Source organism: Leucoraja erinacea, chromosome 4, assembly GCF_028641065.1.
Source record: "Leucoraja erinacea ecotype New England chromosome 4, Leri_hhj_1, whole genome shotgun sequence".
Classification (NCBI taxonomy): domain Eukaryota; kingdom Metazoa; phylum Chordata; class Chondrichthyes; order Rajiformes; family Rajidae; genus Leucoraja; species Leucoraja erinaceus.
The window spans coordinates 53,701,865-53,729,130 of NC_073380.1; the positions used below are offsets into that span (position 1 = coordinate 53,701,865).

Here is a 27,266-nt window from a genome sequence, read left to right on the forward strand (position 1 = left end):
ATTATGCCAATTGATAGGGTGAATGCACAGAGTTATTTCCCCAAGGAATCAAGAGCCAGGGGGCATAGATTTAAGGTGAGTGGAGAGAGATTTAATACCAACCTGAGGGGCGACTATGGTGGATATATGGAACATGCTGCCGGAGAAGGTAGTTGAGGCAGGTGCTATAACAGCACCTTGGACAGATACATGGATATCGCATGGGTTTCCAGTGCTCTGGTTTCCTCCCACACTCCAAAGACGCACGGGTTTGTAGGTTAATTGACTTGGTAAAATTGTTAATTGTCCCTAGTGTATAGGACAGTGTAACTGTGCAGGAATCACTGGTCGTCACGGACTCGGTGGGCCGAAGGGCCTGTTTCCACGCCGTATCGCTAAAGTATACTAAACTAAACTTAATTGGGTGACTGAGAATTGGAGAAGAGGACATGATTGTGCTGCATCTACCTTTGATGTGCATTATTCAACAGTTCTAAGTATTCCTTTTGATTGATCGTGTTGAAACAGCTTTTCTTGGCCTTTCTGTCAGGGTGCTGTGCAAAAACAACTCACTCCATTTCCCCTGCTCAGCGGCCCCTCCTGCAGCTGCAAACAGTTGTCCCCGGCAGACAGCAGAAACCCCCTTGGGAATGCTGCACTGTACTACGTTGCCAAGGTGCTTTAAACACAGCCACCCCTGTGAGAAGCCTCGGGCCCAGCTAAAAGCTATAAATAATCCAACAATAGACACAAAAAGCTGCAGTAACTCAGCGGGTCAGGCAGCATCTTTGTAGGGTACAGCAAACAATCCCTGTTCATAAGATCGTAAATGATCGTAGTAGAATTAGGCCATCCGGACCATCAAGTCTACACCATTGAATCATGGCTGATCTATCATAGACATAAAACGCTGGAGTAACTCAGCGGGACAGGCAGCATCTCTGGAGCGAAGGAATGGGTGACGTTTCGGGTCGAGACCCTTCTTCAGTTTAAACCAGCATCTGCAGTTCCTTCCTATACTTGGCTGATCTCTCGCTCCCTCCTAACCCCATTCTCTCCATAGCCTCTGACACCAGTGTTCCAGGCATTCACTGGCCCTTCCCCGAACTCTATCTCCCCTACATTGATGACTGCATCGGGGCTACCTCCCGCACACATGCAGAATTCCTGAACTAAAAAAAAGTAGCGATGCTGCCTGACCCGCTGAGTTACTCCAGGTTTTTGTGCCTACCTTCGGTATAAACCAGCATCTGCAGTTCCTTCCTGCATTTAATGAATTGTCCACGTTTGCTTGTTGGTTTATTTGAATAATAAACTCACTCTTTGTGCAGTTCTAGGTGAAAGGAGCAGAATTAGGGCATGTGGCCCATCAGGTCGACTCCGCCATTCAATCATGGCTGATCTATCTTTCCCTCTCAACCCCATTCTCCTGCCTTCTCTCCATAACCCCTGACACCCATACTAATCACAAATCTGTCAATTTCTGCCCTAAAAATATCAAATGACCTGGCCTCCACCGCTGTCTGCGGCAATGAATTCTACAGATTCACCACCCTCTGGCTAAAGAAATATCTCCTCCTTTATAAAGTGCGACCCTTTATTGTGAGGCTGTGCCCTCTGGTCCTAGACTCTTCCACTTTTAGTTACAAGGAGCTGAACAGAAAGCTGAGCTACAAATCAGCAGAAATGTCTCTGCAAAATCATTTCTTAAGGAAAAATCGCCAAAATTGATTCCAACTACTAACAGGCATAAAATCAGAAAAAGCCTGCAGTACTCATGAGATCAGGCATCATCCGTGGAGGGAGAAACAGTCAGTGTATGAGGTCAACAAGTAGGACACAAAGTGCTGGAGTAACTCAGTTGGACAGGCAGCATCTGTGGAGGGAATGGACAGACAGTGGTTTGATCTGAGAAGGGTCCCTACCCAAAGTGTCTTTAGACAAATTTCACTGTGACTTGTCACACGTGACAATAAAGTATTCATTCATTTAGAGAGACAGTGCAGAAATGGGACCTTCAGCCCACCGAGTCCACGCGACCAGCGATCACGCTGTCCCCGAGCACTATTCTACACAATAGGGACAATTTACAATTTACAGAGGTCAATTAACCTACAAACATCAGCATCTTTGGTGTGGGAAGAAACCGGAGCACCCGGGGGAAACGCATGCTGTCACAGGGAGAACGTACAAACTCCGTAGTCAGGATGGAACCCGGGTCTCTGGCGCTGTAAGGCAGCAACTCTATAGCTGCGCCACCGTGCCGTTTATTTATTCCCTCCCCAGACAATGCCTGCTTGTTTCCATTCTGTATCTTTTAATCAATTGATCAAAACCTTTTGTACTTGTGTTTGGCTTGATGGTGTTCATGTATGGTTTAATCTGATTCGAGTGCATAACACGCAAAAAAAAGCTTTTCACTGTATCCCAGTGCACATGACAATAATATCCTACCCTTGCACTAAATGTTATTCCCTTTATCCTGGATCTGTACACTGTGGACGGCTCGATTGTAATCATGCATTGTCTTTCCGCTGACTGGTTAGCACGCAACAAAAGCTTTTCACTGTACCTCGGTGCACGTGACAATAAACTAAACTCAACAAATAAACTTCAATAGACACAACGTGTAACTCAGCGGATCTGGCAGCATCTCTGGAGGACATGGATCGGTGACGTTTTGGGTTGGGACCCTTCTTCAGACTGATTGTAGCAGGGAGGGAGATGTGGAAGAGAGGTGGGGGCAGGACAAAGCCTGGTGAGTGACAGGTGGATGCAGGTGAGGTGGAGTTGGATAGGCAGGTGGGTGGAGTAAGTGACAAAGGCTAGAGATGGAAAGGAGACAAAAGGGTGTCAGATATGGGGAGAAAAGCAGTGAAATGTAAAGCCGGTGGGAGAGATATGGATGGAAAGCGATGGGAAGAAGCAAAAGGTGGGGCAGGATAGTGGGAGAAAATGTGCACATGGGATGGGGGGAATGGGAAAGGGAGGGAGACAAGGGGGGGGGAGGGTACCTAAAATTGGAGAATTCAATGTTCATACCGTTGGGCTGTAAGCTACCCAAGCGGAATACGAGGTGCTGTTCCTCCAGTTTGCGTGTGGCCTCCCTCTGGCAATGGAGGAAGGTCCCGATCGGAAACGTCGCCTGTCCATTCCCTCCACAGATGCCGCCTGACCCGCTGAGTTCCTCCAGCACTTTCTGTTTTGAACTTGAACTAGTTCAACTACTGAAAACAGAGAAAAAAATTGCAGGTGCTGGAAATCTGAAATAAAAATAGAAAATGCTGGAAGTACTCAGCAGGTCAGGCAGCATCATCATCATTGTTAGACGTTATCTAATCTGTTGAGAATCCCATCATTTCCCATCAACATTGAGAAGAGAAGTTGGGAGGTCATGTTGCAGTTATATGTGAGGCCACATTTACAGTAATGTGTTCAGTTCTAAGCACCATGTTATAGAAAAGATGTCAAGCTGGAAAGGGTGCAGAGATGATTCACAGGGATTCAATGGCCTGAGCTATAGGGAGAGGTTGCGCAGGCTGGGATTCAGACAAAGGAGGATGAGTGGTGATCTTATAGAAGTGTACAAAATAATGAGAGGAATACATCAGGTGAACAAACATAGTGTCTTGCCCAGAGTAGAGGCATTGAGAACCAGAGGACATAGGTTTAAGGTGAGGGGGGGGGAAGATTTCATAGGAACCTGGAGGGCTAACTTCTTTACGCAAAGGGTGGTAGGTGTATGGAATGAGCTGCCGGAGGAGGTAGTTGAGACAGGTACTATTGCAATGTTTAAGAAATAATTAGATAGGTACTTGGATAGGACAGGTTTAAAGGGATATGGGCCAAACGCAGGCAAGTGGGATTAGTGTAGATAGGACATGTTGGTGGGTGTGGGCAAGTTGGGCCGAAGGGTCTGTTTCCAGGATGTAAGTCTCTGACTCTGAAAAGCTGGACTGTGCACAGATGATGTAGACACAAAGAACTGCAGATGCTGCTTTCTACCAAAGATAGACACAGAGTGCTGGAGTAATTCAGCGGGTCAGGCAGCATTGCTGGAGAAAAAAGGATGTGTTTCGTGTCGGGGCCCTTCTTCAAAATGAAAGTGGGGCTGAGTGAAGAGCTGAAGGTGAGAGAAGACCAGGCCAAATCAGGGTTGGCCACAAATGGCCCCAGGGAAGGCGATGCCTGGTCAGTCCACTTTTGGCTGGGGAAGGTGTAATCTCAAGTGGGAAATAATGTGGAGGACTGTGGAAATGGTAAAACGACTAAGGTGAAGGAAGGGCAAGGAGGGAGGCGGGGAGCATATATAGAAATTACTTAAAATTAGACAATCCAACTTCCATACCTCTGGGTTGTAAGCTACTCAATCAAAATATGAGGTACTTTAGAGGTTAGAGATACAGAATAGAGACAGGCACTTTGCCCCATCAAGTTTGCTCCGACCAGCCATCACCACGTACATTAGCACTATCCGACACACTAGAGGCAATTACAAATTTTACTCAAGCCAATTAACCTACAAACCTGTCAGCCTTTGGAGTGTGGGAGGAAATCAGAGCACCTGGAGAAAAACCCCACACGGACTCAGGGAGAACGTACAAACTCCACATAGACAGCACCCGTAGTTAGGATCGAACCCGGCTCTCTGGTGCTGTGCCACCCTTATGTCTTATTGTCTTATTCCCTGGAAGAGTTGGAGGCAAGAAGGATCTGATTAGCAACCTCTACAATTGGCTCTGGATTGTTAAGACAGGTTCAGAGCAGTGTTTCAACTCCTGAGAGGAGTCCCAACCTGGAACCCATGAGAAGACAGTCATTAATACATGCAAGGGGGAATTCAGAAGAAAATTCAGAGCAGACTGGAAAAGCAATGTACTGCCTAGGGACTAATTGGGTGAATGGTGTGATACAATTGAGGGGAAAATTTGATAATATAATCGTGTAACCGCAGGAGTAGAATTCCAGCGGCAATTTCCAAAATAACAAGAAAATCGATGCGGGGTAATAGATGTGAAACCTCCCTGAAGTGACAACCTCCCTTCCATTGAGTACATCTACACTTCATGCTACATCAGCAAGGCCACCAGCATAATAAGGACGACTCTCACACTGGTCATATACGTTCTAGCAGCAGAATTAGTCCATTCGGCCCATTAAGCCTACTCCCCCGTTCAATCATGGCCGACCTATCTTTCCCTCTCATCCCCATTCTCCTGTCTTCTCCCCATAACCCCCGACACCCGTACTAATCAAGAATCTGTTAATCTTCGCCTTAAAAATATCTATTGACTTGGCCTCCACAGATGTCTTCCACTGAATGAATTCCACAGATCCACCACCCTCGGCAAAATAAATTCCTCCTCCTCTTTTCTAAAGGTACATCCTTTTATTCTGAGGCTATGGCCTCCGGTAGGCGGCGCGGCTCTGGCCAGCAGCGGCCTCTGCAGCCTGTCCGCGTTTTTATTATTTTTGTCTGTGTTTTTATGTAGTGTTTGTTATTTTATGTTGGGGTGTGTGTGTGGGGGTGGGGGGGTGGGGGGTGGGGGGGGTGGGGTGGGAGGGGGGGGGGAAACTTTTTGAATCTCTCCCTGCACTGAGACCCGACCTTTTCTCGTCGGGTCTCAGTCGTCGTTGAGGCCGCAACGAGGAGCGGCCTCCAACAGGAAGAGACCGGGGACTCAGGTGCCGACTCACCGTTGCCGTCGCGGAGCTGGCCGGGTCCGGAGCGGTGGAGGAGCGCTGCTGCTGCTGGTGCTGTTGCTGCTGCTGCTGCTGGTGCTGTTGCTGTTGCTGTTGCTGGTGCTGTTGCTGCTGCTGCTGCTGCTGCTGCTGCCGGAGAGTCGGGGGCTGCTGCTGCAGGTCTGTGGACGACGGCGCCGAGCCCGCGGCTCCCTGGGGGGAGACCGCTTTTCGGGGCTTCTGCGGCGGTGACTTCTCCCGCCCGAGTTGCGGGGTCGAAGAGCTCCTGGAGCGGGGCCTAGCACCGCTGCCCCGCGCGGCTGGAATGGCCGCGGACTTTGCGAGCGCACACCGGGGGCTCCAACACCAAGCCCCGGTGTGCGACCTCGCACCACCCGTCGTGGCTTCAATGGCCGCGGGACAATCGCCATCGCCAGCCGGGGGCTATGACTTTGACTCTGACATCGGGGGGGGGGAGGGGGAGAGTGCAGTGGAGAGAGAAGTTTATTTGGCCTTCCATCACAGTTATGTGATGGATGTTTATGTTAAATGTAATTATGTTGTGTCTGGGGTCTATTTGTGTGTATTGTATGGCTGCAGAAACGGCATTTCGTTTGGACCTCCAGGGGTCCAAATGACAAATAAATTGACTCTTGACTCTTGACTCTTGTCCTAGACTCTCCCACCAATGGAAACATCCTCTCCACATCCACTCTCTCCAGGCCAGTCTCTCTCACTCCCATCAGGCAAGGGATACAGAAATGTGAAAACACAGAAGACTTACAGTATGGAACCAGGCCCTTAGGCCCGCTGGCCAGCGATCACCCCGTACACTAACACTATCCTACACACTAGGAACAATTTACAATTTTATAGAAGCCAATTAACTTACAAACCTCTACATCTTTGGAGTCTGGGAGGAAACTGGAGCACCCGGAGGAAACCCGCGCGAACACCCGTTAGTCATGATCGAACCCGGGTCTTTGGCGCTGTAAAGCAGCAACTCTATCGCTGCTCCACTGTACAGCCCGTGGTTCTCTAATCTTTAGGATAAAGTTTATAATTGTCATGTAACCAAGATACTGTGCGAGCTTTGTTTTACATCAGATAATACTGAACATAATTACAATCAAACCATTAGGTGGAACAGAGTGCAGAATATAGTTCACGGAATTGTAGCGCATCAGTTCCATAGACAAAGTCCAGTGTCCGCACTGGGGTAGAGGTGAATCGGACAGTACCCTAGTTTATGGAAGGACCGTTCAGAAGCCTGATAACAGACGGGAAGAAGCTGTTCCTGAGTCTGGTGGTGCGCGCTTTCAAGCTTCTGTACCTTCTGCCAGACCGGAGCAGGGAGAAGAAGGAATGACCGGGGTGGGACAAGTCTTTGATTATGTTGGCTGCTTGTGCCTCCAAAATAATTAAGAGTTGGAATGGAGGGTTGGATGTGGGATGAAGAAACTTCAAGAGTTAAGTGTTTAATTATCATATATACTGAAACACAACTATGAGATTCTTCCTTGCAGGAGCATAACAGGTCTGTAAACACAGTGTGCATAAACAACATAATGAACAGTTCAACTCATATAGTACATTGGGTGGTGGGTGTATGGAGCGAGCTGCCAGAGGAGGTACTTGAATCAGGGACTATTGTAACGTTTAAGGAACAATCAGACAGGTATATGGATAGGTACACAAAAAAGCTGGAGAAACTCAGCGGGTGCAGCAGCATCTATGGAGCGAAGGAAATAGGCAACGTTTCGGGCCAAAACTTTTCTTCAGACTGATGGGGGGGTGGGGGGGAGCGGGGAGAAGAAAGGAAAAAGGAGGAGGAGCCGAAGGCTGGGGGATGGGAGGAGACAGCAGGAGGGCTGAGGAAGGGGAGGAGACAGCAAGGACTAACAAAATTGGGAGAATTCAATGTTCATGCCCCCAGGATGCAGACTCCCCAAGCGGAATATGAGGTGCTGTTCCTCCAATTTCCAGTGTTGCTAGCTCTGGCCATGGAGGAGACCCAGGACAGAGAGGTCGGATACGGAGTGGGAGGGGGAGTTGAAGTGCTGAGCCACCGGGAGGTCAGCTTCATTATTGCGGACCGAGCGGAGGTGTTCGGCGAAACGATCGCCCAACCTCCGCTTGGTCTCACCGATATAGATCTGCTGACATCTAGAGCAGCGGATGCAATAGATGAGGTTGGAGGAGATGCAGGTAAACCTCTGTCGCACCTGGAACGACTGCTTGGGTCCTTGAACGGAGTCGAGGGGGGAGGTAAAGGGACAAGTGTTGCATCTCTTGCAGTTGCAAGGGAAAGTGCCCAGGGAGGGGGTGGTACGGGAGGGAAGGGAAGAATTGACAAGGGAGTTATGGAGGGAGCGGTCTTTGTGGAAGGCAGACATGGGGGAGATGGGAAGATGTGGCGAGTGGTGGGGTCACGTTGGAGGTGGCGAAACTGACGGAGGATTATTTGTTGTATGTGACGGCTGGTGGGGTGAAAGGTGAGGACTAGGGGGACTCTGCCCTTGTTGCGAGTGGGGGGATGGGGAGAGAGAGCAGTGTTGCGGGGTATGGAAGAGACCCTGGTGCGAGCCTCATCTATGGTGGAGGAGGAAACCCCCGTATATGGATAGGACAGGTTAGGGATATGGGCCCTAAACGCAGGCAGGTGGGACTAGTATAGATAGTGCATGTTGGTCAGTGCGGACAAGTTGGGCCAAAGGGCCTGTTTCCACGCTGTATGACCCTGAATTAAAAAACAAACATTAGTGCCAAAAATGCCCGAAGAAGTAAGTGCAACCAAGGCAGTTTGCAGCTCGTAGTTTAGTTAGTGTTTGTAGTGTACAAGAGCCTGATGGTTATTGGGAAGAAACTGTTCCTGAATCTGGAGGTCACAGTTTTCAGAGTCCTGTACCTTCTTCCTGATGGCAGGAGTGAAATGCAAGCGTGGCCAGGGTGAGGTGTGTCTCTGATGGTGCCACCTGCCTTTTTGAGGCAGTGACTCCTGTAGATCCCTTTGGTGGTGGAGAACAAATGGTAGCACAGACTTGAAGGGCAGCATGGACTGCGCCCGTCCCTTATCACAAATATTAAGGGGTATTTGTGCAAAACCTCATCTGTTGTCATCAACCCCTCTGTAGATTTGATGCAAATTCACAGATGGCTGGGATGTTTAGTTTAGTTTAGAGACACAGGACCTTTGACCCACTGAGTCCGCGCCAGTTAGCGATCCCCGCACACCACCACTATCCTATACACACTAGGGACAATTTAAATGGTACCAAGCCAATTAGCCTTCAAACCTGTACATCTTTAGATTGTGGGAGGAAACAAGAACTCCCAGAGAAAACCCATGCAGGTCAGGGGACAAGGTACAAACTCCGCAGAGACAACACCCGTGGTCTGGATCAAACTCGGATCTCTGTCTCTGTAAGGCAGCAACTCAACTGCTGTGCCACTGTGCTTTGCACAAAATGTCTCCAGTCCTGTGTATGTGTGTGTGTGTTTTATTTTAAAATGCCCTACAGATTACTTCTATGCCTTTGGGCTCATGAAGAGAATGAATTTGAAATCCTGGAATGTGCATGTATTGTTATACGTTGCAGGCATAATGAAAAATAGATGTGATTTTTCATGATTGGAAGACAACGGCTTCAGTAAGAACAAAAATGCAGGTCGAGTTGCTATCTGCTTCAACGACTCTCTTTCTTGGGTGTTATAATTGACACAAATCCAAGGCACATTGAACATCACCCCAGGACACAGGGGAGGAAACCTGCGGAGACGGTACAATTCCCTGCAAAATCCTCGTCCAAACATTCGCTTGGAAGACAAATTGCCAGCCCTGACTCTATTTCTCGCTATCCCCTCTGGTGAATTCCAGCACTATCAGATAGCAAGGAAGGCGACCATTTGAAAACAGCCGGTAAAACAATTAATAGCCTCCAGTTTTATTTGAATTAGATAGGGTTTTTGAAGGGAAAAAAATGCAAATTCTCTCCTCAAATCTAATTTCACAGTAAATTCAGATGACACATAAATAGGACACACTCGGAGAAAATGCTCCTGAAAGAGGTGAAACTACCGCGATCTTGTTTTGTGGATGCAGTGGCAATTCTTAGCTTCAACAAAGTCATGGAGCCATGGAGCCTGACGGCAGGGAAACAGGCCCTTCGACCCAAATTGCTGACCAAGATGCTTCATCAACGCTAGTCCCACCTGCCCCTGTTTGGCCTCTAAACCTTTCCAATCCATGTACCTGTCCAAATGTATTTTAAATGCTATCCCTCTCCTCCACTCTCCTATCAGGCAAAAAGTATAAAAGTGTGAAAACACACACTCCAATGAGAGTTTATTCCCAATCAGGCAACTGAACCATCCTGTCAGCAGCTAGAGGGCGGTCCTGACCTACCACCTACCTCATTGGAGACCCTCAGACTATCTTTAATCGGACTTGACAGGGCTTTATCTTGCATTAAATGATGTTCTCTTTATCCTGTATCTGTACATTGCGGCCAGCTTGATTGTAATCATGTATAATCTTTTTGCTGACTGGTTAGCACGCAATGAAAAAGCTTCTCAGTCTACCTTGGTACACATAATAAACTAAACTTAAAAAAAAAACTAAACTAATGTTATAGTCCCTGCCTCAACTACCTGCTCTGGCAGCTCGTTCCACACACGCACCACCCTCTGAGCGGAAAAAGTTGCCCCTCCTTTCCCTCTCACCTTAAACCTCCATCCTCTGGTTCTTGATTCCCCTGCTCTAAACCTTCTTCCCGATGGTAGCAGCGAGATGAGAGCATGGCCATGGTGGTGTGGGTTGATGATGATGCTGGCTGCATTTTTGATCCCTTCGATGGTGGGGAATAAAAAGCTAGCACAGGCTCAAAGGGCTGAATGGACTGTGCTTAGTCCATCCCTTAGCACGATTATTAGGGGGGCATTTGTACACAACTTCATCTACTGCTTCTCTGGATACTTTCAAGAGAGAGCTAGAGAGGGCTCTTAAAGATAATGGAGTCAGGGGATATGGGGAGAAGGCAGGCACGGGGTACTGATTGGAGATGATCAGCCATGATCACATTGAATGGCGGTGCTGGCTCGAAGGGCCGAATGGCCTACTCCTGCACCTATTGTCTATTGGCCATCTCTGGAGAGAAGGAATGGGTGAAGAAGGGTCTCGACCAAAACATCACCCATTCCTTCTCCCCCGCTGAGTTATTCCAGCATTTTGTGTTCACCCTATTCCTCTCATGATATCCTGCTGCAGACCATCACAAGCAAGGAACCCAAACTCATACCTTCCCACCAAGAACAAAATCAAACTAAAGCACGGATTTAAAAGATAAACATTAGCAAGACAATGGCACAGTGGCACAGCGGTAGAGTTGCTGCCTTACAGTGGGTTCTATCCTGACCATGGGTGCTGTCTGTACAGAGTTTGCATGTTCTCCCTGTGACCGTGTGGGTTTTCCCCGGTTGCTTCAGTTTCCTCCCACACTCCAAAGACGTGCAGGTTTGTGGGTTAATTTGGCTTTGGTAAAAATTGTAAAATCGTCCATAGTGTGCAAGATATTGCTAGTGTACGGGGATCGCTGGTCGGCGCAGACTCGGTGGGCCGATGGGGCATGTTTCCATGCTGTATCTCTTAACTAAAGTCAGCAGCATTGTCACTTTGGAGGGCGCTTTAGTCACGGGTCGACCCCCCAGGTTTCTCATTACTAGACAGAGAGAGGGAGAGGAGAGTAATGAGGGCCTCAGGGTGCGAGCGGTAACGACAAGACTGCTGGAGTTCGATGCTGCTGTATTATTGATATACACAGTCAATGACGGCTTAGTCTAAGTGTTAATGGAATACTTCAGCGGGTCAATAATTCAGAGTGCAGCTCATTTCAAAACAGGGTGAGAACATGGATCAGTTAAAGGTGGGTGGCACTGATATACGTTTAAGAGGAAGCAGGATCAAGACACAAGGTCGGCACAGAGGCCTCAGCAGTAGAGTTGCTGCCTCACAGCGCCAGAGACCCGGGTTCGATCCAGACCATGGGTGCTGTCTGTACGGACTTTGCACGTTCTCCCTGTGACCGCGTGGGTTTTCTCCAGGTCCTTCGGTTTCCTCCCACACTACAAAGACGTGCAGGTTTGTAGGTTAACTGGAAATTGTAAATTGTCCCGAAGGTAGTCAGACTAGTGCTAGTGTACGGGGTGATCACAGGTCGGCGTAGACGCGGTGGGCCGAAGGGCCTGTTTCCACCCTGTATCTCTAAAGTCTAAAGTCAAAAGAAGGTAGTTGAGACAGGCACCCTCAAGAGTCAAAAGTGTTTAATTGTCATATGTTCCGAAAACGGAACAATGAAATTCTTACTGGCAGCAACATAACAGAATATGTGTAGGAGATGCTGGTTTTATACCGAAGATATTCACCAAATTCTGAAGTAACTCAGCCAGTCAAGCAACACGACTGGAGTGGAAGTGAACGTGGGATAACATAGAACTAGTGTGAATGGGTGATCGCTGGTCAGCATGGACTTGGTGGGCCAAAGGGTTGTGTTTTCCAATCTATTAATCGATTTAATCTTAGCGTGTACATAGCTCGTGTGATAATCTGAAGACCATGGCAATGCGCAAGAGAATAGATTTGAAGAGACAAGAATATTTAATTGTCAAATGCACCGGAACTAAAACATGAAATCTGTGCTGCTGCAGCTTTACAGGCACATTAAGGCAACAAAATAAATACACAATTAATTATTCTAGGCTAATTATAGCTCAGGCCAATAATAAAATATTCAGGCTTGGACTTTATTCGTTGGCACAGAGGAGGATGAGAGATGATTTTATAGAGGTGTATAAGTCATGAGGGGAATAGATAGAATAGACGGTAGATACAAATGCTGGAGAGTGCAGCGTGCGAGGCAGCATCTATAATAGATGGAGTCGTTTACCCAGAGTAGGGGATCATGAACCAGAGGACAGAGGCTTAAGGTGAGAGGGGAAAGATTTAAATGAAACTTTTATACACAATGAGTGGTGGGTATATGGAATGAGCTGCCAGAGGAGGTAGTTGAAGCAGGTACTATTATAACATCTTAACGACATTTGGATGGGTACTTGGATAGGATACATTCAGAGGGATATGGGCCAAACATGGGGCAGAGGAGACGAGTGTAGACGGGGCATCTTGGTTGACATGGGTAGGGATCTGTTTCCGTGCCGAATAACTATGACTTTGAGAATTATTCCAGGTAAACCAGACTTAAGTACATAGTGCAGCCTCAATAGTGCCAAGCCAGTCGTGGTTCAGGTAGGGATATGGTTAGTGTTGCAGTGTTCAAGAGCTTGATGGTTGTTGGGAAGAAGCTGTCCTTGAAGCTGGAGGTCACGGTTCTCAGGTTCCTGTACCTTCTTGCTGATGGTAGCAGTGAGATGAGAGCGTGGCCAAGGTTGTCTGTGATGATATTGTCTGTCTTCTTGAGGCAGCACCTCCGGTAGATCCCTTCGATGGTGGGGAGGTTAGTACCCGTGATGGAACGGCGGGAATTTACCAGGGAAATAAGTGAGGGAATCGACATTAACAGGATTGCTCTGTGAGCTGGTGTGGACCTGAGAGGCCAAATGGCCTACTCCATTGTTAGAAGGAACACTTTAAACTTTAGAGACAGCACAGAAACATGTTCTTCGGCCCACCGCGCTGACCATTCATCACCCTGTGCACTTACATTATCCTACACACTAGGGACAATTTACAATATTTTACCAAAGTCAATTAACCTACAAACCTGTACGTCTTTAGGATGTGGGAGGAAACGGGAAGACCCAGAGAATCCATGCAGTCACAGATAGAACGTGAAAACTCAACACAGACAGCAGCGGATGTCAGGATTGAAGGTGGGTCTCTGGTGCTTTGAGGCAGCAGCTCTACCCGCTGCGTCACTGTGCCAGCCACATAGCTAATATACTAATAGTTAGTATGGGTTGAAATTCTCTGGTCAGGCATTGTGAACTCCAGTAGACTAGCACGCTTGGCCCACCAAGGCCTGCTGGATCTCCCAGTTGCTAAACATTTACACTCCCCTTCACATTCCCACACTGATCTCTCCATCCTGGGCCTCCTCGATTGCCAGAGTGAGGTGACATGCGAACTGGAGGAACATGCACCTCATATTTCGCTTGGGCTGCTTACAACCCAGCAATATGAATGCTGAATTCAACAATTTTAGGACAACCTCGAGCGGTGGTGTTGGTGGAGACGGCTGCGGGAGGCCCTACAACAGCCAGGCGGGCGAGCACATCGTGCGTAGCCTGCGGTGGAAGGGGCGGCGGCATCGCGCTGGGTCAGGCAGACCCCTACTTCATACATCCAGTACCGCCAGAAAACCAGGCCTTAAAGTGAGATGCATAAGAAACTGCAGATCCTCCTGGGCCAAGATCGGACTTTTCAGAGACGTGGAAGTTGCAAGATGGCGCCGGAACGTGGCGACTCTCTGCCGGCTGTTGCAGCAGAGGATGTATTGTACTCATTAACAGTATGATTTCATCATATCTCTGGACATATGACAATAATAAACAGAATTAAATTAAACTGTGCGCAGGTAGGAACTGCAGTTACTAATTTACACCAAAGATAGACACATAATGCTAGAGTAACACAGCGGGTCACAAGGTAATGTGATAGGAGTAGACTTTGGCCATTCGGCCCATCAAGTCTACTCCACCATTTGACCATGGCTGATCTATCTCTCCCTCCTAACCCCATTCTCCTGCCTTCTCCCCATAACCTCCGACACCCGTACTAATCGCGAATCTATCTGTCCATCTCTGCCTTAAAAAAATATCCACACTTGGCCTCCACAGCCTTCTGTGGCAAAAAAAATCCACAAATTCACAACCCTCAGGCAGCATCTCTGGAGAAAAGCAATAGGTGATGTTTCGGGTCGAGACCATTCTTCAGACAAAGTAGGGGAGAGGGAAACTAGAGATATGAAAATGTACAAAGAACAAATGAATGAAAGGTATGAAAAGAACAAATCATAGCCAGCATTGATGATCAAGGGAAAGTGGAGCCCACAATGGTCCATTGTTGGCTGTGGCGAAGGTGATAACGAGTGATACAAACAGTGAAACTAGTGGAACAACTATGGCGGGGGGGAGGGATGGAGAGAGAGAGAGGGAGGGCGAGAGAGATGGAATGCAAGGATTGCTTGAAGTTAGAGAAATCAATATTTATACCGCTGGGTTGTAAACTGCCCAAGTGAAATATGAGACAGTGCCCCTGGTTTTAGGCACCCCAATCAAACGATATATTGACTTTCTATCCACCTCTTAAACTCAAAAATGAGGCGAAAATAAGGTGAGATGGAAAAGATTTAATAGGAACCTGAGGGGCAATGTTTTCACTCAGAAGTTGGTGAGTATTTGGAGAAAGCTGCCACAGGAGGTAGTTGAGGCAGATACTGTAACTATTTAAGACACTTGGACAGGTATATAGATTTTAGTTTAATTTATTGTGATGTATACGGAGGTACAGTGAAACACTTTTGTTGCATGCTAACCAGTCAGCTAACTAGATAGGAAAAGGCAATCTCATCTTTGCACTAACTTTATTTCAAAACCAACACATTGTTGAAACAATAACCTGCTGGCTTATGTTGGGGAAGCTGCTAATGCTGGCTACGTGCACCAGGTACATAGAGAAAAACAGACAAGACAGTGCTTTTCTTTCATAATGCTGTATGCAGAATAGGGAGCAAAGGGGGAAAGAGAATAAAGAGGTGGGCGAGAGAAAGAGAGAGAGATGGGGAGAGAAAGAGACAGCGGTGGGGGTGGTAGCAAGAGAAAGAGCGTGTGATAGAGAGGGGGATAGAGAGAGTGATATAGAGACCGTGGTAGTTGTGTGGTAGTTGTAGAGAGGGAGAATGATAGGGAGAGGGAGAGTGGTGGTGAGAGAAAGAGAGAGAGAAAGAGAAAGAGAGATAGAGAGATAGAGAGAGAGAGGAGGGGGGGGAGAGAATATCTGTCTGGTGAGTTGCAGTATTTGTCAGGACCCACTCACCTCTGATAAGCGACGACAGTCATTCTGAAGGGATAGACAGTTGTAAATTTCAACACCCCTGAAGAATATAAATGTCAGGCAAATAACATACACGGCTGCCCTCATTTCTCATCCCCTGGGTCTCTCCATTCCTCTAACTTCCACTAGCCCTACAAGCCTCTGAGGTCTCTGCGTTCCACTGATTATCACCTCTCCATCCATACTGACGTTTATTGCTCCGCATTTAATGAACGCCGATTTCATTTCGTCAACCTCTTCATCCCGCCTTCTCCCACATTCTGCAAAGCCAATGTCTTTGATCTAAAGACAGACTTAGAAATGCTGCAGTAATTCAGCGGGTCAGGCAGTATCTCTGGAGTAAGGGAATAGGTGATGTTCCAGCTCGAACCCTCCTTCAGAAGAGGGAAACGAGAGATATGAAAAGGTACAGAGAACAAATGAGTGAAAGATATGCAAAAGGACAAATCAAAGCCAGATCAAGGAAAAGTGGAGCCCACAATGGTCCATTGTTGTGGAGAAGGTGATAACGAGTGATACAAACAGCAATACTACGTAGAACGACAGTGAAACTAGTACAGCGACTTGGGTGGGGGAAGAACGGAGAGAGATGGTCACAAAGTTAAATAAATCAATATTTATACCATTAGGTTGTAAGCTGCCCGAGCGAAATATGAGATGCTGTTCCTTCACTTTGCGTGTAGCCTCACCCTGACAGTGGAGGAGGCCCAGGACAGAAAGGTTAATGAGAGATATCCATAATACTTGGTAACTTGGTAATCCAGAGTTTAGAACCTGGATAGTTGAGGCCAATGCTGGAGTGATGAAAATCAGGGTTATGTAAGAGGCCACTGTGGATAGTGTGATTAATGATGGTCTGAAGAAGGGTCTCCACCCAAAACATCACCCATTCCTTCTCTCCAGAGATGCTGCCTGTCCCGCTGAGTTACTCCAGCATTTTGTGTCTGCCGAAAGGTCAGTAATGGAATTGGAAGGAGTGTTATGCCCCTGTCCCACTTAGGAAACCTGAACGGAAACCTCTGGAGACTGCGCCCCATCCAAGGTTTCTGTGCGGTTCCCGGAGGGTGCAGGTGGTTGCCGGATGTTGCAGGTAGTGGAAGCAGGTAGGGAGACTAACAAAAACAGGCAGCATCTTGAACAAAAGAGAGAAGAGTCACCCCTCCATTCTCTTCACAGATGATGCCTATCCTTCATAGTTCCTCCAGCACTTGTTTAGCTCCAGACTCCAGCATTCTGCAGTTCTGATGTCTCCCTTCTCAATGTCTACCCTATCCATGTCTCACATGATTTTATAAATTTCAATCCAGAGAAAACAATCCAGGTTTGTGCAACATCTCCTGAAACATAGAAACATAGAAAATAGGTGCAGGAGTAGGCCATTCGGTCCTTCGAGCCTGCACCGCCATTCAATATGATCATGGCTGATCATCCAACTCAGTATCCCATCCCTGCCATCTCTCCATACCCCCTGATCCCCTTAGCCACAAGGCCACATCTAACTCCCTCTTAAATATAGCCAATGAACTGGCCTCAACTACCTTCTGTGGCAGAGAATTCCACAGATTCACCACTCTCTGTGTAAAAAATGATTTTCTCATCTCGGTCCTAAAAGACTTCCCTCTTATCTTTAAACTGTGACCCCTAGTTCTGGAGTTCCTCAACATCGGGAATAATCTTCCTGCATCTAGCCTGACCAACCCCTTAAGAATGGGTTGCTTGCGTCCGGATGGCATGAACGTTGAATTCTCCCAGTTTTGTTAGCCCTTGCTGTCTCCTCCCTTTCCTTAACCATCGAGCTGTGTCCTCCCATCCCCCGCCCTCGGGCTCCTCCTCCTCCCTTTTTCCTTCCTTCTCTCCCCCACCCCCCATCAGTCTGAAGAAGGGTTTCGGCCCGAAACGTCGCCTATTTCCTTCGCTCCATAGATGATGCTGCACCCGCTGAGTTTCTCCAGCATTTTTGTGTACCTTCCATCTTCCAGCATCTGCAGTTCCTTCTTGAACCCTTAAGAATTTTGTAAGTTTCTATAAGATCCCCCCTCAATCTTCTAATTTCTAGCGTGTACAAGCCGAGTCTACCCAGTCTTTCCTCATATGAAAGTCCTGCCATCCCAGGAATCAGTCTGGTGAACCTTCTCTGTACTCCCTCTATGGCAAGAATGTCTTTCCTCAGATTAGGAAACCAAAACTGTACGCAACACTCCAGGTGTGGTCTCACCAAGACCCTATACAACTGCAGTAGAACCTCCTTGCTCTTATACTCAAATCATTTTGCTATGAATGCTAACATACCATTTGCTTTCTTCACTGCCTGCTGCACCTGCATGCCTACTTTCAATGACTGGTGTACCATGACACCCAGGTCTCGTTTCATCTCCACTTTCCCTAATCTTTTTTATTTATTTATTTATTTATTTTTTAATAGAAGTACGGTAAGTTACAATACTACACAACACATATGTCTTAATACATTTTTTGTACCGCTTTATTTTTTGAGCTTTAAGAAAAAGATAGAAGTAGAGAAAGTAAAGAAAGTGCGCAAGAGTCGTGAAGGTGCAGGAGAGTGTTGAGAAAAGAAAGCCCCTTAGAAAAGAAGTTAGAGAAGGAAGTAAAGAAAGAAAGTAGACCCTAGAAAAGAAGGAAAAAGAAAGGAGAAACAATCGCTCTATTATAACATTAAACTCCGCAGAAAGGGGACTACCAACCAAGTCTGTTTCTGTTGTTTTGTTTTTTTTTACCCCCCTTGCCAGATTTTATTTATTTATTTATTTATTTATTTTTTAATTACTATTGCACCTTACGCTTGTAATAGTTCCAAAAACGTCTTTTGGAAGTGGTCTGCTTTGCCTGCTAAGAGGAATTTCATCTCTTCCAGATGTAGTGTTTCAAACATATTTGATATCCACATTTTTATTGTTAGTGTAGGCGCATTTTTCCAAAATTTAAGTATGAGCTTTTTTCCCATTATTAGCCCGTAATTGAGTAAATTCTTCTGAAACACGTTTAATTCAGGGTTACCTTCCGATATTCCAAAAATAATCCATTCTGGTTTTGGTACCAGTTTTATTTTAATTAATTTTGTAAAGATGTCAAATATTTAATTCCAGAATTTTTGTGTTTTTGTACAAAAAACAAAAGAATGCGCTATGGTAGCTTCTTGACACAGACATTTATCACAAATGGGTGAGACATTAGGGAAGAGTTTATTTATTTTAGTTTTTGAATAATATAGTCTATGTAATGTTTTGAATTGGATGAGAGTATGTCGTACGTTGATCGAACATTTATGCACCTGTAATAAATGATTATCCCAGCTCTCTTTTGAAATTTTTATAGCTAATTCTTGTTCCCAGTCTCTTCTAATTCCATCAGTTGTGGGTATTTCTATGTTTAAGATGATGTTATATAAGTACGATATTAGATTAGCTGATTCCGCCTTTGTCTTCATTGCTTCATCCAGTAAGTCTGTAGGCATATTATGATAGTCTTTAGTGTATTTTTTCAGATAATCACGAATTTGAAGATATTTAAAATATTGATTATTTTTCCAATTATATTTCAGTTGTAGTTGTTGAAATGATAGTAATTTTCCCAATTCATACAGATCTCCGAGCGTTTTAATTCCCATTCTTTCACATTGTATAAATGCTTTGTCTATAATTGATGGTTTAAACGATGGATTATTAACTATTGGTATTAAAAGAGATAGGTTTCTTAATTTTAAATTTGTTTTATTTGTTTCCATGTTCTAATTGTGCTATGTATAATTGGATTTTTATTATAATTTTTGTTATTCAGATGTATTGGTGAGAGGAGAGTCGCTCCTATATTACACGGAGAGCAGTCCTCTCTTTCCATTACAATCCAGTCCACCTGCTGGGCAGAATTGTCCAGCAGGTGAATCATATTTTTAATATTTACTGCCCAATTATAATACATAAAGTTAGGGAGCGCTAGACCACCCAACTCTTTTCGTTTATTAAGGTGTGCTCTTTGTATTCTATGGGATTTATAATCCCATATAAAATTTGTAATGTCTGAGTCCAATTTTTTGAAAAACCTTTTTGGGAGATATATAGGTATTGATTGAAATAGGTATAGGATTTGTGGTAAAAAGATCATTTTTATAGCGTTTATTCTGCCTATTAGGGACATCGGAAGTGTTTTCCAGAATTTAATCAAATTATTTAGTTTCTTAAGTAAGGGATTATAATTGGCTTTAAACATATCATGGTAGTTTCTAGTAATTTCAATTCCCAAATATTTGAATTTTTCTGTGGCTATTTTAAAGGAGAATTTCCGGAGGTGTGTTGAGTCTTTGGGTTTTATCGACATAATTTCACTTTAGTTCCAGTTTATTCTATATCCTGAGAAGGATCCAAAGTCCTCAATTAAATTTAATATGTTTGGTATACTAATTTGTGGTTTTGTGATGTACAATCGTACATCATCAGCGTATAAAGATATTATGTTATTTGAGTGTTTTGTATTATAACCATAAATATCCGGGTGTGTTCTTATTTTTTCAGCAAGGGGTTCAATTACCAAAGCAAATAACAGCGGTGATAGTGAACATCTTTGTCTATTACCCCTTGATAATTCAAATTTCGTGGTTAGTATATTATTAGTTAGTATTCTAGCCGTGGGTTTGTTATATAATAATTTTATCCATGCGATGAAGTTCTCTCCCATTTGGAATTTTTGCAATACTTTAATCATATAATCCCATTCTACTTGATCAAACGCTTTTTCTGCGTCCAGTGAAATGATAGATAACTCTTGGTCATGAGATTTATGTGAGTGCATTATGTTAAGCAAGCGTCTCAAATTATTGAATGAGTGTCTCTTAGGTATAAATCCTGTTTGATCCTCATTTATTAATCTACTAACATACCTGCTTAGTCTTCTGGCTAGTGTTTTCGCTATTATTTTTTGATCCGTATTTAACAGAGCAATAGCTCTATATGATCCTGGTTCTTCTATATTTTTATCTTTTTTAAGTATTAATGTGATCGTTGATTCTGCTAATGTTTCAGGTAAGCTTTGCTCTTTAAAAGCATATGTATACATTTTCTGTAAGCGTGGAGTAACTATGTCGTAAAAGGATTTATAGAATTCATTACTGAATCCATCTGGTCCTGGTGTTTTTCCATTCTTAAGTGTGTTTATTGTGTCTTCTATCTCCTTAGAAGTAATTTGTGCTCCCAGTTCCTCTTGTTCCCTCAATTCTAATTGAGGGAGGTTACAATTATCCAGAAATTCCGAAACTTTGTTAATGTCTATTGACGTTTTAGATGTATATAGATTCTGGTAAAATTGAGCAAATCTTTTATTGATATCCTTGGGTAGTGTTAATAATTCCCCTCTGTCTGATTTAATCTTTAGTATTGCATTCTCTTTTTCCCGTTTTTTCAATTGGCGTGCTAGAAGTTTGTGGGGTTTGTCCCCGAATTCAAAATGTTCTTATTTTGTAATTTGAAGTATTGTTATAACTTTCTCTGACAATAATTTATTTAGCTTGAATTTCAATAGTAGAATTTTATTATGTTTATCCATAGTTGGATCTTTAGCATTATCTGTATCTAATTGTTTTATTTGTTCTTCTAAATGTCTTTGTTCATTCTTATTCCTTTTTATTTTGAAAAGCTTGAAATGAAATAATGACTCCTCTAATAAATGCTTTGAAGGATTCCCATAATAGCGTGGGGAATATATCTGGTGTATCATTTATCTCAAAAAATAGGTCCATCTGTTTTTTTAGATATGTACTCCCTTGTGGGTCTTTTAAAATTTGCGAGTTAAACCTCCAGAACGATTTATTCATAAACATTCCTTCTAATTTTAAAACAAAAGTTAACGGAGAGTGGTCTGAGATCGCATTGATGTGGTATTTAGGGTTCATAGTAAGCGGAATTAATTTTGTATCCACTAGGAAATAGTCTATACGTGAGTATGTTTTGTGTACCGTTGAATAAAACGAATAATCCCTTCCCGTCGGGTTTGCAATCCTCCAAACATCTGCTATATTTGTGTTTTTCATATACAGGTGCACAACCTTTATCCGAAAGCCTTGGGACCAGACACTTGTCGGATTTCGGAATTTTTCGGATTTCCGAATGGAAGATTTTTAGCGTAGTTTTTAGCGGGCGGCTTGAAAAGTCTGGAGCGGCTGCCTCCTCCCCGGAGACCGGGGAATCATTGTAAATCATTGCATAAATGTTAGTCAGTTAGTTTGGAGGGATTTTATGTGGTGGGGGGGGGGGGGGGGGGGTGAAGGGGGAAAACTTTAATTCTTAGTCCCCTACCTGGTCGGAGAGGCGGGGGGAGCGGGCAATGCCTTACCGGGTCGCCGGCAGTAAGCTCCGGAGCGCTATGGCCGCCGACTCCCAACATCGCGGAGCTGGGGGCTCCGTCCGGCGCGCGGGGGGCGCCGGTTGTAGCTCCGACCCCGGCAACTCTATCCCTGGCTGCGAGGCGCTCCAAATCCAGCACCGCTCGCGGCCGGACGACTGCAGCATCCCCAGCTCCGCGAATGTTGGGAGTCGGCGGCGTCGCAGCGCTGGGATACCAGCAGGGAGCGGGCAATGCCTTACCGGGTCGCCGTGCGGTAAGCTCCGGAGCGCTGTGGCCGCCGACACACAACATTCGCGGAGCTGGGACTGCGGGCGTCCGGCCGCGGGCCGTGCTGGATTTGGAGCACCGCGCAGCCAGGGGTAGAGTTGCCGGGGTCGGAGCTACAACCGGGGCCGCCCGCGGCCGGACGCCCGCAGCCCCAGCTGGGAGTTGGCGGCCATAGCGCTGCGGACCTTACTGCACAGCGACCCGGTAAGGCATTGACCGCTCCCCGCCTCTCCGACCAGGTAGGGGACTAAGAATTAAAGTTTCCCCCTTCCCCCCCCCTTCACATAACAGCCCTCCAAACTAACTGACTAACATTTAAGCAATGATTTACAGATGTTTAAGTGTCTCCCCGGTCTCCGGGGAGGAGGCAGCCGCTACAGTAGTGCAGACCTGGGTTGACCGTGGGTCGTTTCGGGTCAAGTTTGGCGCCAAATGCGAGCTTTGGTGTGCAGACGACATCCTGGAAAAAATGGCCGGTTTTCGGAGTTTTTCGGTTTCCGGAACTCCGGATAAAAGGTTGTGCACCTATATGTATGTAAGAGTTCACTGGTTTTAGATTTCATATTACCTCTTTGTTTTTGCATCGATTTATCTAGATAAGGGTTTCATCTCCCCTTTTCCTAATCGGCCACCATTCAGATAACAGTCTACTTTCCTGTTTTTGCCACCAAAGTGGAAAACCTCACATTTATCCACATTATACTGCATCTGCTATGCATTTGCCCACTCACCCAACCTATCCAAGTCACCTTGCAGCCTCCTAGCATCCTCCTCACTGCTAACACTGCCCCTCAGCTTCGTGTCATCCGCAAACTTGGAGATGTTGCATTCAATTCCCTCATCCAAATCATTAATATATATTGTAAATAGCTGGGGTCCCAGCACTGAGCCGTGCCTCCCTGTATGCCAAAGTTATGCCTACTTTGAAGAAGTAGATCTCCTCCTCTCTCTGACGGGAGGACTATGAGCCCCTCCCTCACTTCCCCAGCAAGCAAAGGGCCATTATGGGCTCCACCCTTCCTGAGTACTACCTTCCGTTTAAAATGAGAAGTACATCTGTTTCCAGACATGCTTTGTAATGGCCTTCTCTATTTTGCATTCTGAAGAAGGGTTCTGACCCAAAACGTCACCCATCCTTTTTGTCCAGAGATGCTGCCTGACCCATTGAGTTACACCAGCAATTTGTGTGTCTCTCTCCTTGTCATAGTTCTAGAGTCATACAGCACAGACATGAGCCCTACGGACCCTCGTTAATGCCCATCAAGGTACCCCTTGTAGCTAATACCATCTAATCCAGACATCAGTTGAAAATGGTGGCACACCACAGGTGCTTACAGTGAAGGACTTAAAACACATCTGGAAGAAATTCATTTTCATTTACCTTACACCACTCACACTGTTCAGTCAACCCAAAATGTTTCACAGCTGTGCCTCCCTGTTATTATATTAAGTAGCTTCACAGAGACAAGATGGCAGGTGACGAGTGAATTCCTTTTGCCAGAGTGAAGCAATTCCTAGCACAGAAATTATGGTCATCTTCGTCGTAAGAACAGTAAAGTGAACAGTAAAACGTTGACGCGAGGTAGTAGGGGTGGGATGGTGATGCAGCGGTAGAATTGCTGCCTTACAGGGCCAGGGACCCATATTTCATCCTGGCTACAGGTGCTGTAGTACGGTGTTTGTACGTTCTCCCCGTGACCACGTGCGTTTCCTTCCACACTCCAAAGACGTACCGGTTTGAAGGTTAATTGTCTTCTGTAAAGTGTCACTGGTGTGTAGAATAGTGTTAGTGTACAGGGTGATCGCTGGTAGGCATAGATTCAATGGGCCGAAGGGCCTGTTTCTATGCTGTATCTCTAAAGTCTAAAGTAATCTGCAGATGTTGGAATCTTGCAAAGTGCTGGAGGAACTCAGTGGCTCATGCAGCATCTCTGGAGGTCATGGATATATTATATTTTGGGTTGCGATCCTTCTTCAGACTTAGAGGAGAACTTCTTAAAAGTAGAGCACAATCTCTTCCTAAAGCTCAGGCACTTGAGTCCTGGCAACATCCTCGTAACTCTTCTCTGCACCTTTACAATGAAAAGTATTTATGTTTCGCATTATCTGATTTGATTGGATAGCATGCAAATCAAAGTTCTTCATTCCACCTCGGTACACATGATAATTATAGACCTAAACCAACCTTATGGCCATGCTAATAATTAAATCAATGTTATTACCCACCTCACCCCAAGGAATGGCCTTGATATACCTCTACCTTCCATTTAAAATTAGAGGGACAACTGTTTTATAATATTTTCTCCCTCAAGTCACGAAGGCAGAAAGTACTCTTTCCCTAAAAAGGCAGTAATAGGAGACTGAAAAAAAAATTAAATATGCTCTTGGTTTGAAATTTTCAATTGGATAATGCAGATATCATAGAACATAGAACAGTACAGTGTAGGAAGGAACTGCAGATGCTGGTTTACATCGAAGATAGACACAAAAAACTGGAGTAACCCAGTGTCTCTGGAGAGAAGTAATAGGTGACTTTTCAGGTGGAAACCCTTCTTTATACTATAAAAAGTACAACATAGGAACAAGCCATTTTGTCTACAATGTCCATGCCGAACATGATGCCAAGTTAAATTAACCCCTCTGCCTGGTTGTGATCCATATCCCTCCATATCCACATGCTTATCTTCAAGCCTCTTAAACGCCACTATCGTATCTGCCTCAACCACCACCCCTGGCAGTTTCAGGCAGGGGCGGATAACCGGGGGGGGGGGGGGGGGGGGGGGGCAGAGGGGACACGTCCTCCCCATGTTTTGAGAGGTGGGGGACATCCCCAAGTTTTTGTAATCTGGATTTTAAAACCCGGTGAAATCTCCGCTTTCCGCGAGACAGTGGGGGTGGGACTGATGATCGAGGGCGCTGATTGGACTAGAGAGGCGTCGGTCAGCAGGCAATGGGGACGGGACATGGTGGTTGGAGGAGGGAGGAGTGGGGGGGGGGGGGGGGGTGGGATTGAGGATAGAGTGCGATGGTTGGAGGAGGGAGACGTGGCACAGACATCCGCAGCCAGGATCGATCCCGGCTGGGTCTCTGCGCTGCCCTGTCCCCACCCGAGTGCCCCCCTCCTCCCCATGGAACCCCCTAGAGAGGTCGGCAGCAAAGATCCTCCACTATAGGATCTTTGGTCGGGAGTCAGGTGGGAGCTGTATCCCCAGGCCCACAGCCAGTGCAGCAAAGCAGCGCTAAACCCAGCTCAACTCTGCCTGTCCCGCCAGGTGAGCCTACAGCCCTCCCTGCACTTGCGGGAAATATGGCCAGTGCGGAGAAGCAGTCTGTAGTTAACCCGGTGAAACAGGCAGTTGAGCTGCATTTAGCGATGGAATGAGCCTCCGAAGCCGCGTGTGTGTGAGTGTGTGTGTGTGTGTGTGTGTGTGTGTGTGTGTGTGTGTGTGTGTGTGTGTGTGTGTGTGTGTGTGTGTGTGTGTGTGTGAGTGTGCGCATGCGCGTGCGGCCGCCAAAAAATTGTGTCCCCCGGTCCCCTCCATGTTTTGATAGCGAGTTCCGCTCTTGGTTTCAGGCACCCATTACCCGCTGTGTAAAAAAAAAACTTGTCACGCACATCTGCATTAAACTTTGTCCCTTTCACCTCACTTATGCTCTCTACTCTTAGACATTTCCACCATTTTGGGGAATAAAAGTTCGGACCCTATAAATACCACATAATTTTATATTCTGTACTTCTATTTGGTTTCCCCTCAACCTCTGATGTTCCAGAGAAAACAAATCAAGTTTTTATATGAATATGAAATCAACCTCTCTTTAAAGCTAATACCCTGTAATCCAAGCACAATTCTGCTGAACCGCTCCAAAGCCTCCACATCCTTCCCATAATGGGGTAACTAGAACCACACGCATGTTTCTTAAATGGCCTGATCTCGAAATCTAAATCTGCCTGTGATATTATTGATATATAAATGTATTTTGAATATATACAGTAATATATATATATATATATATATATATACACACACACTACATAGCAGGATATAAATTAGCTACAGAAATGGGTGGAAAAATGGCAGATGGACTTTAATCCCAGCAAGTGTGAGCTGTTGCACTTCGGAGGTTGAACGCAAAGGGAAGGTACATGGTTAATGGCAAGACCCTTAAGAGCATTGATATGCAGAGGGATCTTGGGGTCCAAGTTCATAGCTCTCTGAAAGTGGCAACACACGTAGATAGATAGAGTGGTAAAGAAGGTGTATGGTATGCTTGCCTTCATCAGTATTGAGTATAAGAGCTGGGAAGTCATGATGCAGACTTTGGTCAGACCGCATTAATGGTATTACATGCAGTTCTGCACACCCCATTGCAGGAAGGTTGTAGAAAAGGGTGCAGAGGAGGTTTAGCAGAATGCTGCCAAGATTAGGAGATATTACCTACAATGTGAGGTTGAGCATATATGGATTATTTCCTCTGGAACATTGGAAGTTGAGGGGAAACCTGGTAGTTCATATAAAATTATGAGAGGCGTAGAAAGGGTAGACAGTCAGAACTTTTCCCCCAATGTGGAAATGTCAAAGACTAGAGGGCATAGCTTTAAGGTGAGAGGGGCAAACTTTAATGCAAATGTGCGGGGCGTTTTTTTTTGTTTTTTTTAGTGTGGTGAGTGCCTGGAACACGCTGCCAGGGGTGGTGGTGGAGGCAGATATGATAGTGGTGTTTAAGAGGCTTTTAGATAGGCACATGGATATGCAGGGAATGGAGAGATATGAATCACGTGCAGTCAGAGGGGATTGGTTTAATTTCGCATTGTGTTTGGCATGGACATTGTGGGCCGAAGGACCTGTTCCTGTGCTGTACTTTTCTATGTGTGGATAGGAACTACAGATGCTAATTTACACCGAAGATAGACGCAAAAAGC

At 45.7% G+C, this 27,266-nt stretch overlaps 1 protein-coding gene across 6 annotated transcripts in view; it reads right to left on the reverse strand.

Moving 5' to 3' along the window:
* The window catches only part of kctd1 (potassium channel tetramerization domain containing 1), a 102,371-nt gene that overhangs the window by 14,493 nt on the left and 60,612 nt on the right, over positions 1-27,266 (reverse strand). The window contains exon 2 of one of the 6 annotated variants that reach the window (XM_055634298.1): positions 3,022-3,203. The exons of 3 other annotated variants lie outside the window; for them this stretch is intronic. In XM_055634298.1, the coding sequence (XP_055490273.1) occupies positions 3,022-3,132 (111 nt within the window). In that variant the 5' untranslated portion in view covers positions 3,133-3,203. Of the gene's footprint in view, positions 1-3,021; positions 3,243-27,266 lie in introns of all 6 variants that reach the window. 2 more of the 6 variants (XM_055634297.1, XM_055634296.1) reach the window with 2 other exon arrangements.